Raw genomic sequence first — 15,808 nt, forward strand, 5'->3', positions numbered from 1 at the left:
ACCATTTGAACACCCTTGCTTGCTTTCGTAACAACTTATCACAACGAGCCGCCAGAGGTCTTGGCCATACGTGCTCTAAAAGAGTTTCAGAATGAGTGTTTCCACATGTCGCAGGCAGCTGCAGCGAAGTCTTCGACGACGGTGTAATTTCCCGCCTCGAGCCACATAAAGTCCGGATGCTCGGGTGCGAACTTAGGCAATTCCTCCCCGTTAGGTAGAGTAGGTCTCCTGTGAAAAAGACACAATTTTGTACACTTCATCACTGTCACTGAGTGTATATTTGCGTATTGGCATGGAACTCTACCTGCGTGCTCATTCCACGCGTCAGCCGGCTTTGCCCCCTTCGCACTTGCCAAGTTTTTAGTTGGTACTTATAAAGCGCAATTATAACGGGGTAAACGGGACACACCATGTGTAAGTGTGTGTACGTGGCCTCACTTGTATTACAATAAAACACTTACCTTCAAATGCAATGACACACAGCATTTTCTATAATCCTTTTAACTTCCTCTCCATTAAGATAATTTTAGACATGGAATCGGGAAAACATGGCACATAGTTGCGCCTTATACAGTAGGCCCTTTTCATATTCCGACAACATGAAAACTCGGGACTTCAAAAATCTGACATTAAGAAATTGGCTTTCTAAATGCGAACTATACTACTCGATTAGGCTCACTTTTCTGCAAGCCATGCCAAAGGTTACGGTTTATTACCCGATTACTGTTAATGTGCGTTTCCCTCAGATGACTTTAACCAGTTGAGAGAGCTAGAAAAAGTGAAAATGACAAACATACCCAGACCGAGCGAATGATGCCAGCATTTCCATAACGGTCGTGCTAAACTGCCTGTCCTTGTCAGTGTAGTTCAACTTGTTCAAGAATGGAATACCAAACACGAACTCCACTTCTTGCAGATGTGTCGCGCCAAACCACTTTGGTAGCCGTGATTTTTCAGAACGGTGTCCAAAAACGACTGCGTATACATTGTTTCCCTTGGAAGAATACTGTTCTGCGAAGGCTCTTGAGGGGCAGTAGAATAGTCGGTCACCCAGAATGTCTGCAATAGTGTTCCTCAGTTCATCTTTGTTTTCAAATTGAATGCTGTCAATGTAGGTGATGGCAGGAGAAGAGTGTACGTTCGTAACAAAGGGGACCAAAAGGAGTTTAAGTGAATCTTTGAGTACTTTCAAATCATAAGAACTCAAATCATCGTTAAGCACCCCTCCGTCCGGATGAATACTGAAGATAAAGGCTCCCTCGTTAGCCGTTACACTGACCATAGCGTCGTAGTTCTCGAAGTATCCTTCTTTCATAGCAAACGAAGGTCGGCACGGGATGAACTCGTTCTCGTATGTCGGTCGCAAAATCACCGATTTAACAGCGCACATGTCTTGTGCGGGTAGATCCCGGAGGCAATCTAGCAGCTCGGCAGGATCCGTAGCTCCTTCGTACCTGCCACAGCCTAAGGCCTCTGAGATTCTATTCACGCCAGCGATGCTCTTTGGCACGGAGTTGACGCAGCTGTCAGTGCTCATGGAGCCGCTCATCAGGAAAACCCTGTGGAAAAGCCCGCGACTGTGTGGCGACAAAATGTGACCGTGAATTAGCATGGCGCCTGAGCTTTCGCCGAAGACAGTGACAGTACCGGGGTCTCCTCCGAACGCCCGTATGTTTCGCTGCACCCACTGCAACGCGGCACGTTGGTCCCACAAGGCCAAGTTACCTGGAGTCATTGTGTGATTCAGGTCCACGAAGCTCAGTAAAGAAAGGCGAAAATTGCAGGAGACGACCACGACGTTATTGAGCGCTGCCAAGGCGGAGCCGTTATACCTCGCTTCGTAAGCCGAACCAACTTGAAACATGCCACCGTGGACCCAGAATAAGACGGGAAACCCATACTGCGTCGACGACAACGGTTTCCAGACGTTCAGGTAGAGGCAGTCCTCGGAAAGCGCCGTTGGTATTTCAAAAGCTTCCCAGTAAGCAGGCTGCACGCAGGAGTCCCTGGCTTGTGTTGCGTCGTACACTCCGTGCCATTGCTCGGCAGCTTGCGGTTTCTTGAAGCGCAGGCTCCCAATAGGCGGTTTAGCGTACGGAATTCCCAGGAACTCTTTGATCTCCTTATCGAGTACTTTCACGGAACGGCCCTTGATGGGACCTTCGTTTGTGGACACAATATCACTTCTCGCGCAGCTGGCCAGCGAAAGAATGATTGGTAACACTGAGAACTTCATTGCAGCGTGCGGGTCCTTGGATCAACGCTTCCTGGAAAAATGCAACAAATAGAAAATTTTGTGGGCAACGAAGTTTCTACAAGGGAGGCTAACACGACATGTGCAAGTTTTTTGTATTCCTATTGGTTAATGGGGCCACATAATGACGGTAATATTATGCCGCTTGAGCACTCATGCTACGCAAAATTCTGCTACACACCCATAGTTTTCTTCAATAAAGTTATAATATTTTGTAGCGATAAAAACTACATAACAGTTTTAGTTCTTGATAATATAACCTAGCTATACTATACCAAACGTTGCGGTAAGATGCAGAAGGAGAAACAAACTGTAGGTTGCAAGTGGATCCCCCTCGCCAAATATGCCGACCATTCCACTACTATGTGAAAAGCATGGGTACAGTTAATCACCACGTAATTACGCCTCGAACTTCCCTCTTCCACAAAACAAAAAGCAGCTCTATCAATATATTACGCACAAGAACATCTCTTTATCGAAGAAAACTACACCTACCACGAGGACTCAAACACAGTGACACCGTGTTTTTTCCCTAACCCGTTTATTTAGGCACTTGGGTGAATTTGTGCTACGAATTTTACGTGCTACGTTTGTAGTGAAAAAAAAATACAAATGAAAATACACTCAGTTTTCGTATTAAGCAACAATACAAACCAAATCGTGGTAACATGAAGTCACATACACCTGTACCGCGTTGTTTAGGCGCAAGAATATATTGCATTTTTACCAGCAGATGCACTAGCTTCGTTCCACATGCTGAATGCAAGTTTCGTACTACATCGCAATCGGACGTTCAAAAACCTTATGTCAGATAGCGCGAAAACAACGCATGCAAGGCATGTTACAGGCCCAGCTATGTGCTCTCGCTGAAACAATTATGAGCAAACATAAAATACCCTTGTAAGTTACTCGATGGTATTTTTTCGAGTATGTAGTGTGCAATGTTTGTGCAATCGTCATATAAATATCGTTGTTCCACCATCAACAACAAAAGCAGATGCTCGCCGCAGCTTTCAAGAAATGTCTGGCTGTCGCAGCTGAAGCTGGATGGCGCCGTTGGTACGTGGAATACATAATCTTGCGCCCCGCCTAAACCAGCAGAAAATGTGGAGCTGAAATGTATTTTGTCTGTAAGGTTAACTTGCACTAAGACTCGCGAAGCTTTCCCCAAGGGGACTCGATCAAACGAAGATTCACTGATATCGTCCACAGCCGGACTCAGTCAGACTCAAACTAACCAAAATAATACTTACTCAGACTCTCCCACGCTAATAAGCACGGCTTGATCCAAGCCTGAGTGAGCCTGAGTCAGCTCATGAGTTCGTTAGCGTATAATTAGCTTTCAAAAGCGAAGAGTTCTTCTGCGTACTGGAAGCACTTTTAGTATCTATCTATCTATCTATCTATCTATCTATCTATCTATCTATCTATCTATCTATCTATCTATCTATCTATCTATCTATCTATCTATCTATCTATCTATCTATCTATCTATCTATCTAGCCGCCTACGTCTGGATGCTCTCATCATCACCCCCCCTCCCCCCCCCCCACTTAACTTGGAGTACACTGAAATTGATACGAGAGAGTAAGATGGTGAGAATACGAGCCGCTGGTTACACAAGTATAGTCGCAATCTCGTCTCGTACATCGTCAAACACTTTCCTAGAAACAGTGACACGTACCCAGTGGCGGGTATGTGCCACAGGGGATAAACATTTTATATCTATTCAAGAACGGCGACAGCACACATGGGTAATTTTAACGCTTGAGCGTTAAGAAAAAGCTCACATAGGCAGCGTTGTCCGGACCAATGTAAAGAATCAATTCCAGCGAGAATCGAACCCTATACTCTGTGGCAATCTAGCATTCTACCACATAGCCACGCCAGGTCTCGGAAATACTTTGTAAATAGACCCTGATGTTCGTGAAACATCAATTCTGGTTGCAGTACTGGTTAATAAACTTTATAAAGATTATATGTACCACTATGATAAAGCCGTCATGCCGGGTTAAAGTGAATTGTAGTAAGGCGCAATCCGCTGAGGCTGATCTTTGTAGCAGTGCTGGGGGCTACCATCCTCGTGAGGCTCAGTGCTGACACCAGCGCTTCGTATAAACGTACCGCTTCTGCTGTTCTGAATACCTCATGTTGCTGTTGGTGTTGTTACGCAACTGCAACTACTAATATAAACACATGCTTTTAACGTATATGTGTGTGTGTGTGTGTGTGTGTGTGTGTGTGTGTGTGTGTGTGTGTGTGTGTGTGTGTGTGTGTGTGTGTGTGTGTGTGTGTGTGTGTGTGTGTGTGTGTGTGTGTGTGTGTGTGTGTGTGTGTGCGTGCGTGCGTGCGTGCGTGTGTGTGTGTGCGTGTGTGTGTGTGTGTGTGTGTGTGTGTGTGTGTGTGTGTGTGTGTGTGTGTGTGTGTGTGTGTGTGTGTGTGTGTGTGTGTGTGTGTGTGTGTGTGTGTGTGAATTCGTACATATATTGAGCGCCACTTCATAAGGTCTCACTCAATAAAAAAATTGATACACATTCACCTTGCATCTGCAAGCTTTGCATAACATCGATTCTCATGGTACTACGGATTTGCCGAATTTTTCTCCATGGTGTCAACGGTCTTAGACACCAATATCTCGTATGATCGGTCATTTACTTGATGCCTTTTGATCCAGTGTACCTTCAAATACAAGTAGTTAGTGGTCGCAATGCAGTAACATTTTTTTTCCTTGAATGAGATGACTCTCATGAACATTTTTATTCAGACGTTTCTGTGAAGTCTCCGGGAAGAAGTGGGGGTCAAAACTCACACCTCTGTTCGCTGAATATCGAGCTAGCATATATGAACGCTAGTGCACTGGAGTAAATATGAATTAACTTAAGTATAAACGTGAGCCATCATGAGGCTAACAGTATTGCTGAAGCTGCGTAATTTGCAGTTTTGCAACACAGCGAAACATGGTACTAATTGTAAAAACAGCTGATGCTTTCAAAATGATCTCTACGTTCTGTAATTATCTGCTAGCAGCAGATACATTTATTGTATTTATTGACGGTATAGTGAAATAAACAATCGAACAATATTTCAAGCTTGCGGGAAACGTTAGCGTGTTTGTCAGTCAACAAAGATCCTTATCGTGTAAGCTATGCGGATTCGTCAGTAAAAGCAAACTTCGAATTGTAAGCACGCAAGTTCGATCATCTTCAGAAAGGTGATAAGTCGGAAAAGCAAAGCTCAACTTCTGCTCTTGTTCCTTCTTTCTGTAATGGAAGCAAAACAAACTTCTACCTCCACCTTAAATAGTTCTCTACACTCGCATTCACAGAGCAACGAGCCAGTTGAAGTCCGACCTTGCATCTGCTTTCCCGTCCATTGTTCCTGATACGCTTAAATCCCGGTAAGTGGGCTAAAGACGCACCTATTATATTTTACTGGAGCTGCTAGATGTTTTGCAGGAGTGTACAGATTAGATGATACGAGAAAGTCAACGGCAGCCATCATCAAAAAACTGTGAACCAACCTGCGCTGAGTGTCATGCAGCAATTGCGATCATTGCGTTCGTCTTCAGACAGGGAGAAATACACTGAATGAAGTCGCCGTGTTCTGGTGGCACTGTGTTCTGGAGGCACTAGAGAACAAATATGAGGCCCGAATTCAGCATGTGCTCTCAAACCTAGACAGCGCTGTCGGCCAAATAGCACTTCGACATCCCTGCCAGCTGCGCACATGCATGGTTGCAGGTAAAACATTTGCGCGACCCTTTTTGCTCATAGCTTGGCTCCCACAAATATGCCGACAACACAGGCTACTGACCTTGGAACAACGCACGCTGCGCTGCCACCTGCTTGTCACCCACAGGTCCGGACAGTGTCAAGGACGAGCACACGCAAATGAAATTGAATCGGAGACAGCGTGGCCCTCTCGTGGGGACTTTTGTAACTGCTGCTGCTATCTGAAATGGTTCTTGCAGGAGTGGAAAATGTCGTTATCTGCTTCAAACTATTTCTCCCAAAAAGTGCTATAAGATATAATCGCTGGTGTTTTACGTCCTAAAACTAAGATTGTTAAGGCAAGAGTTCGACCCATTTCAGATTTCAGAGGCTTCGCTACAAGATACGATACTGAGGGGCATCGCTGTAGAGGGTCTGGAAATTTTGACTATCTGGTGTTCTTTACCGTTCACCTAAAATCTCACGTGGGCCTCAAAGCATTTCACCTGCACCGAAATGCGGCGGCCACTGCCGGGATTCAATTCCATGACCTTCGAGTCAGCAGTCGTGCACTTTAGCCATTTAACCATCGTGACGGATACACGATTACATGAGCTGCTCTTCGAAAAGTTGTTGCCATTTTGTTGCGGTGCAGCCAACTGTTGACGCTTGTCGGTGCCCGAAACTACTCAAGCTTGTTGCTTTTGATCCTCTCGTAGCACTATTCACCTGGCCATTACCTATAATCTATCTATCTATCTATCTATCTATCTATCTATCTATCTATCTATCTATCTATCTATCTATCTATCTATCTATCTATCTATCTATCTATCTATCTATCTATCTATCTATCTATCTATCTATCTATCTATCTATCGAAACGGCCAGGAGAGCTAAAAGTTGTTAGGTGGCTTGATAGATACGCTCCAAGCCCCGCCGCGGTGGTCTAGTGGCTAAGGTACTCGGCTGCTGACCCGCACGTCGCGGGTTCGAATCCCGGCTGCGACGGCTGCATTTCCGATGGAGGCGGAAATGTTGTAGGCCCGTGTACTCAGATTTCGGTGCACGTTAAAGAACCCCTGGTGGTCGAAATTTCCGGAGCCCTCCACTACGGCGTCTCTCATAATCATATGGTGGTTTTGGGACGTTAAACCCCACATATCAATCAATCAATTAGATACGCTCAAAGTCGCCGAAGTTCGCTAAGAAATTTAAAATAGACTCCGGCGGCCGAAATTGGCTATGTTACATTGGTCGCCGTCGGCCGACAGGCCCTGTGCCCTGAGCTGCCATCGCAACCGAAACCGTCTCTGGCGGGCACTATTGGCTGTGTCTGTGGGGTCTCTCTCGTGAACGCCGCGACTCACCTTGCGGGGCTGTAGAACACTCTAGTGGGCGACCTTGACTCTCTCATTACGGGTGCAGCATGCTTAGCAGACAATTAAGCTGGCACAGTTTGGGGCACTGCTATTCATTCGCGTCGGCGTTCTAGACAGGCAAACACTTGCGCAGCGAAGAATGCGTACAAAGCTCGGACAAGCTGCGGAGTTTGATCATGATTCTACGTAGCAGCGTCTACGTTGATGTCAACGCAGTTTTATTGCGATTGTAATTATATGGACCCTCTCGGCTGGATTTCTCCGCGACGTCGGCGACGGCGTCGCCGTCAATTATCGTATATGTATACGTATCTATACATATGAAAACGAAAGAAAGAAAAAATTCAGAAAAAGACACTGGCACACGGAAATGAACGTCCGACCTCTATATATCTACCACTTACCACTGGCGACGGCCATCTCGGGGGCTTTACCGTGTTTTCAGCATTACCAGCGAGATGGCGCAATAAGCGCCCGTCGCCCTGCAGATCATCACGACACGGTGGTGCGCACTCTCATATCCCATGCGTGCGTTGCTCAGTGGAGAGGGAAGAGGGTGGACGCTCACGCATGCGTGCGCGCTAATTTTAATGGTGGGGAAAATCGTGCGCCTTGGACTTTCACCTGAATGATTCTGTTGTAGTTACTGGGCGCACAAAGGTCACTGCACTCGTTCTTTGGTCTCCGTTTGCGAAAAGGGCACGCTTTTCAGACACAGCGAAGTAACAACTGAGACGCTTATACCCGTGAGCGACATGAGGCACGTTTCGATCTGTTTGCCATTCTTCGCGTGACATTCAATTTGTTGCTATCGCATTCATTGCTTCGCCTTTGGGGCAAAGTTCTGACTTTTTCTTTGGTTCTGCGATAGCTAGGATAAATAATAGTGTCTGGCTGCTCTGCACCACGTAGGCAAACGTGAACTTCACCCGATCTGCGCCCCACGTCAAAACCATTGAACACTTTCAAAGGCACTTCGCTGGTTTGGTCGAGCTGTTCACCGTCCAACCAGTCAGTGGCGGAACCCATGACGGTGAGAGTCACATCAAGCAGATACGTGCAGCGCCCAGATTGTATGTACATGATATATCAGATCAGAACAGTTGCCGACGTCGGCAGATATGCACGCGGGGACACAGGAATGGCCGATGCTGGCACCATCGACCTGGCTGATGCAAGTCACATCTGCTCAAGGCGCGTCAACAGCCTCCGTGTTGGCATTTTTCAGGGAAACATTTTCACCCTCGGCCAGGGACTGCCGTAAAGCCAGTTGATGTATGTGGGATGCTGCAAAAGGTGCTTCGGTATCTACACACAGTTTCGGCTGCGGTCTTTCTGCTTGAGATCTTTAAGCCGATGCGATACCCGGAGTCGAGCACCTGTGCTGGACACCATCATGGCCAATGGTGAGGTGAACTTCACCAGATAGGGTATAGTCGGCTTCCAAGATAATGTCTGCGGGCAAGTGCTCGTATACGAGAATGCTGGCAAGATTGTATTCTAGTTATTACAATATATATATATATATATATATATATATATATATATATATATATATATATATATATATATATATGCGCGCGCGAGCGTGTGTGATCAATCAACAGACAAAAAGCAGAATTAATTATGTCAGAACGAAATGCAGTGCAGATAAGTCTGAGATGTCACGTGATATTTTTGTACAGTTTAGTGATCATGCCAAACTTTTGTCTGATCCAGCAATCATTCCTTAATAATATTAATAATAATAATATTAATAATAATAATAATAATAATAATAATTATTAATATTATTATTATTATTATTATTATTATTATTATTATTATTATTATTATTATTATTATTATTATTATTATTATTATTATTATTATTATTATTATTATTATTATTATTATTATTATTATTATTTAGTGTATTACGCCCCGAACCGCGATATGTTTCTGAGAGATAGTCGACCATTGTGCACTCATATCGCACAGTAAACGGGTCTCTACTATTTCAACTCCATCGAAAAGCGACCGCCATGGCGGGGATCGAGCCTGCGACCTTCGAGTCAGTTGCTGAGCACCATAGCCACTGTTTCACCGTGGCGGATGCAATTAGTTCATGCGCCTTCATAAAACAGCACACGAGGTATTGAAGACATTACTTTTTCTCGTAGAAAGATAGCCCAAGAAAAACGGCGAGTCTACTTTATTGCGTTGAAGCCATGATCCACGCCGAAAACAGGAAACGCAGAAGTGGAACTGGACACGATCTTCGATCTTCAAGAATCCCGCAACTGAAAGAAAATGAAGCAAACATAAAAGAGTGCGGGAATAAAAGCAATAAAGAAACACCAATTGTTGCACATTCAAAAAACAACAAAAGAAGAAGGCATAGAACTTCTCAGCAAATTCTACGATGGGAAACATGAACCCAGACCTGGCGTAACCAACATTTGGACTTTTATATTAGCGCAACTGTTTTGCGAAGCGATAGTGAGTTTCAGTGCTGGGTCGCAACAGAGCTGGCAGATACCTAGTTGGCCCTGGATTGGCTAGGCTCTTACTCTCTCACCTGACTCTTCCCCCACCCCCCTTGAAAGATTATACTGTATAACACAATCGTTGTCTTTTCTTTTGTTTGTATCGTATTTTGTCTGTTTACTATCCTCTACATGGCTATAGTTATGTAGAGTCTACGTTCAGTCCATGGTCTAAATACTATACTATACATGGCTGCGGTTATTTTTCTTTCGTTTGTATCTTTAGTTTCTAGTATGAATACTATACTATACATAACTATGTTTATCTTTTCTTTAGTCTGTACATTTAGTCTTCAGTCTGTATTCTATTGTATACATGGCAATGGTTATCTTTCTTTAGTCTTTATCTTTATTCTTCAGTCTGCACATTATTCAATACATGGCTATGATTGTCCTTTCTTCAGTCTGTACCTTTAGTCTTTAGTCTGTACGCTATACCCTACATTGCTATGGGTATATTTAGTCTGTATTATTAGTCTCAAGTTTGTCTACTATACCATACATGACTATGATTATCTTTTTTATCTTTATTTTTAGCCTTCAGTCGGCATCTTTAATCCGTATACTATGCAATACATAGCCATGGCTATCTTTTGTTTAGTCTGTATCACTAGTCTCTATACTATGCTGTACATGGCTATGGTTATTTTTTGTTTAGCCTGTATATTTCTTTCCCTTTCGGTCTATTTATTTGCCTTTCTATCTCTTTTCTGCGTTTATGATGTTTTTTTTCTTTCTTTGTAGTTTCTTTCTTTCTCTTGGTAGCAGTTCTCTCAGCCTCTTTTAAATGCGAAGCATTTTTTAGCGAGCTTCAGCGACTTTGATCGTATCTATCTATCTATCTATCTATCTATCTATCTATCTATCTATCTATCTATCTATCTATCTATCTATCTATCTATCTATCTATCTATCTATCCGCCAACGACTTTTAGCTCTCTTGGCCGTTTCGATAATGGTATCTATACCAAACTTTGTATGTCATGACATGACTGTATGAGAAATATATTTCACTAGTCATCACATAAAACTCATGAGATGTATGTCGTGAATGTCACAATTTACATCTCTTGATTATGCAGCTCTTGCGGTGGTTTCGTTCACATGGCATATAGCAAAAACGGTATATTATGTCATGATTGCATAGAGAACACAAGCGACAGACCCTAACATGAAAATCATGATATGCGTGTCATGTAACATGATTACATGCCATGCTCATGATGCGTTTGCAGCCGTTTCACTAGGGTCACATATACCGAATTTCGTATTACGGTACGTGAATGGATGAAGGAGGTATGCGACTGGTGCAACATGATAGTCATGAGATGCGTGTCATGTAACAACATGATTACATGCCACGCTCATGATGCGCTGGTGGCCGTTCCGCTAGCGTATCATATACCAAATTTGGTAATATGGTACATCAATGGATGACGAAGGTATGCAACTGGTGAAAACATGATAATCATGAGATGCGTGTCATGTAACAACATGACCACATCCTACGCTCATGATGCGCTAGCGGCCGTTTCGCTAACGCTAGCTTCACATGTACCAAATTCGGTACTACGGGACATGAATGGACGACATAGGTAAATGACACATCTAAACAAGATAATCAGGACATGCTTGTCATGTAACAACATGACTACATGCCACACTCATGATGCGCTCACGGCTGTTTCGCTAGCTTCACATAAGCCAAATTTGGTATTACGTGACGTCAATGGATGACGAAGGTACGTGACTGGTGTAAACATGATAATCATGAGGTGTGTGTCATGTGAGAACATGACTACATGGCACAGTCAAGGCGCCAATACATTTCGACGTGACGCGGTGCGCGTGCTCATCGGCGTTCGTTTCGTCGCTTCACGTGGGCGTTGCCATGCCAGGCGCCGGTCTTGCCATATATTCGCATGCACGCGCCACGCTGCGTTGCTTTGACGCATGCACGGGTGCACGTTAAAGAACCCCAGGTGGTCGAAATTTCCGGAGCCCTCCACTACGGCGTCTCTCATAATCATATGGTGGTTTTGGGACGTTAAACCCCACATATCAATCAATCAATTGACGCATGCACGTTTCACCGCGTCCGACGTCCCTCCGTCACGAAAAGAGGCAGGCACAGTGCTGCCTGTATAATTCATCGGCTTAAAATACAGCATGCTGCATTTCGCGCCCGTGGCCGTCGGGCTGCGCCAACGGACGCTGGTCGCGCCTGATATCAGATTATAGAGTGCCTGCGTTATGCTTACGCAGCGTCGCTGTGCCCAGCGTTCGCGCGTGTCAACGTTACTATGTAGTATATTCGGCCCTTTATGATGCGCTCGCAGCCATTTTGCTAGCTCCACATGCATTAAATATGTTGTTACGTGAGGTCAATGGACGATGAAGTAGCTCTACATATACTAAATTTAGTATCACGTAACCTGAATAGATAACGAAGGTAAACGACACATCCATACATGATAATCAAGACACGAAAGTCATGTACGGCATAATTCACCTCCGCCTCGTAAAGTTGCGCTGATTTTAAAGTGACATATCAAACTCCCTCAATTTTGCTTCGCATATCATCAATTCTTACTGCACGTGGGATATGCCAATTTTTTTTTTCTGTTGGTCCTTACGTTCAACGATTCAGCCGCCCAGCGAAAGTTTAACCCACTGATCAACGCCCACCCATCTTGATCTGGTGTCTGCGTCTCTACGTGAGAACATTGTCAATCAAAAAACCATTACGCATATTTGAGGCCCAAGACTAGTACGTATTAGGTAGTACGTTTCTTTATTTAGAAAATGCATTGATACGTAAATATAAAGACTACAGTGTTTATTACGCTGCGATTACAATGCGACGCTAGGTACGATGCAGCGGGTGTTTTCTACGCTTCGCTAAAACAAGAAGGTATGTATGGCTTTGGCTAAAGTGACCCAGTGATGTCACCTACCAATGAAACTGCATTAAAAAAACTTTCGTTACTTCACATTAGTGCTAGATGGTGCCTTAACTCACGCAGTGCCTCCAGGCGAAAGAGTATCATCTGTCAACGCCCTTTGCAGCTAAGCTCACCAATACGCGGCCACGTTTTTTTTTTGTCTTACAGGTGGGGGCCACTTCGAAATTCGCGGAGCATTTCTTAGTAGCACGATCTCGCGTTTCGGCGTCGGTGGCGACGTCCACACCACCACTGCGCATGCTCTCGTCTCATGCCAGCCCAGGAAGACACTCGCACAACTGTCGCTCCGTGAGCCATTAAAGAGATAAGACCATATAGTCTCCTCAAATTAACTAGAGGGGACTATGGCGCAGCGATCATTCTGCGAGCGTTGGAATGATAGGTATACACGGATCTGCCTAGTCTTCGTACTTGTGAGCGGCTAATTGTACTCGTATCTTCGTTTATTGCTGTCTTCCGACGTTGTTTAAAGGGAACGAAAGAAACACTTTTGAACTACACGACCGAATTCATATGGTAAGGCTAAAAAATCAAGGCGCTGAGGCGAAACTATCCAATACGGCCACTCCCATCCAAATCACCCAGTGGAATTGTCGGGGCTTTAAGGCCCACACTAAGCGCGCCAACCTCCGGCTTTTCCTCGCAGCATTTCAAAACCTTTCTGCTGTGGTAGCCCTCCAGGAGCCAGGGAGTGCTGCCACACTCACAAACTATACTACGTTTCAGCAGAACCCTTTATCTTGCATCTGCGTGCACAAAAATTATACGGCCAACCTAGTTGATCTCGACCTTAAGCCAGCTTTCTCGTACGTGATGGTGACACTCCTTCCGCTGCGTAAACAGGACCCGCCACTGCACGTGCTGAACATTTATTGCTCACCGAAACTAAGCAACATTACATTCGCAGACCTTTTTAGCCGCGCCTTAAAGGCTGCAGGCAGGGACCCTCTGGTGATCGTGGGTGATTTTAATGCCCCCAGTACACTCTGGGGGTATGCACGTGAAAGGAAACGTGGACGTAAATTAGCGGAACTTATGTCCACGCTGGGCCTAACTCTTCACACTGACCCTGCCTACCCAACTCGCGTGGGCAACTCCGTGACCCGGGACACATGTCCGGACCTTACCCTCACAAAAAACATTCAGTATGCGGATTGGGTCAACACTGAAGAGACCCTCGGCAGCGACCACTGCATACTCAACACTACCATTCGCACCTATCCTTTGGCAAGACCCTACGGAGAGGCAAAATTACCCGATTACACGAAGTTTCGGCAAATATACGCCAATTCGACACCCATTGAGGAGCAAGGATACCATGCTTGGTCCCAGCAACTGGTTTCCTCATTACGCTCTACAGAAACACAAATTTAACTCTCCGAGGCGACTCCAGCGGTGGATAACCATCTCCTTCACCTCTGGGAGGCCCGGCGCAGCCTCGTCCGCCGATGGCGCCGGCAAAAACACAACCGAAAGCTCAAAATTCGCATCGCTGAGCTCACCCAGCGAGCAGAAGAGTACGCGGCCCAGCTCGCTGACTCTAACTGGGTGGACCGTTGCAACACGGCCGCTCGACAAATGTCCAGCCGGAGTACCTGGCGCCTCTTCCGCGCCTTGATTGATCCGACCCAAACTCGAACAGAGACACAAAAGCATCAGCAACGAGCATTTCACACCTTCGACGGAGACACAGCCAAATTGGCATGTAAACTCCGAGACCAATATCTATGCACACAGCAGGACTCCCGAGGGCCGGCGCACTCGTATGCAGGTACCGAGAACGCGGAGCTGGATCAACTGTTCCAGTTACACGACCTGAAGGCAGCCCTAGCAAAAATGAGGCGAGGAACGGCGCCGGGAAGGGATAAAATCACCGTGAAATTACTTGCCAATCTTTCTGACTCGGCCTACACCATGCTCCTTGCCTACATCAATTCCATTTGGATCGGGAAAACAAGCCTACCAATTGAGTGGAAGACCGCCCTGGTCACCTTCATATCCAAAGTGGGCAAAGCCATTAACACGGACAACCTCCGCCCCATCTCCCTTACTTCTTGTGTGGGAAAATTAATGGAGACGATGGTGCGCGACAGGTTGTGCGCGTTCCTGGAGACCAAAAATGCATTTGCAGACACCATGTTCGGGTTTCGCCCACACCGGTCTGCGCAAGATGTCTTGCTTCAGCTCGACCATGAGATCCTCGATCCAGTCGAGTATCCCCTGGATGACAAAGTTGTGCTCGCTTTGGATTTGAAGGGGGCCTTTGATAACGTGACCCACGCAATTATTCTAACACATCTCTCGCAAGTGGATTGCGGCCAAAACACTTTCAACTATATTAAACAATTCCTCACTGACCGACAATCATACATTCGGATTCAGGACATTGAACACGGCCCTTACCAATTAGGCACGAGAGGGACTCCGCAGGGAGCGGTCCTCTCGCCCCTCCTATTCCATGTGGCAATGATGACACTCCCCGCTCAGCTGGCGAAAGTCGAAGGCATACAGCATGCGCTGTACGCCGACGACATCACCATATGGGCGTCACACGGCTCGACAGGAGACATCGAGGCAAGCCTGCATCAAGCGGCGGACATCGTGGATGACTATGCCCGTCGCTGCGGCCTTCAGTGCTCCCCGTCCAAATCGGAATTCGTGCACATACGCCCCTCACCAAAGTGCACCACAAAAATCGACCTCTCCCTTCACAGCGGACCAATACCCGAACGCGATGAGATTAGAGTACTGGGGCTTTTTATACACAAAAATCGCAGAGCAGACACAACATTGGCCAAATTGCGTAAGGTGGGGGACCAGGTGGGCCGGATGGTCCGCCGGGTTTCCAACAAGCGCGGGGGGTTACGATGCAAAAATGTCTTGCGGCTGGCACATGCATTCGTAATGGTGCATTCAGACGACGGATCGAATCCCGATGTGGCGGGACCGACGGCGCGTCACGTGACCT

At 45.8% G+C, this 15,808-nt stretch overlaps 1 protein-coding gene across 3 annotated transcripts in view; it reads right to left on the bottom strand.

Annotated features, from left to right (window-relative positions):
• Positions 1–15,808, bottom strand: part of LOC119172231 (cholinesterase) — a 306,247-nt gene that overhangs the window by 15,570 nt on the left and 274,869 nt on the right. For 2 of the 3 annotated variants that reach the window (XM_075893350.1, XM_075893349.1), the window contains one exon: positions 9,524–9,628. Coding sequence is in view for 1 of the 3 variants with exons in the window: in XM_075893348.1 (XP_075749463.1) it covers positions 87–228; positions 798–2,236 (1,581 nt within the window). In the remaining 2 variants the exon portion in view is untranslated. Of the gene's footprint in view, positions 1–2; positions 229–797; positions 2,268–5,774; positions 5,883–9,496; positions 9,629–15,808 lie in introns of those variants that run through there. The other variant, XM_075893348.1, reaches the window with a different exon arrangement.

The sequence above is a fragment of the Rhipicephalus microplus genome, chromosome 4 (assembly GCF_043290135.1).
Source record: "Rhipicephalus microplus isolate Deutch F79 chromosome 4, USDA_Rmic, whole genome shotgun sequence".
Taxonomy (NCBI): Eukaryota; Metazoa; Arthropoda; class Arachnida; order Ixodida; family Ixodidae; genus Rhipicephalus; species Rhipicephalus microplus.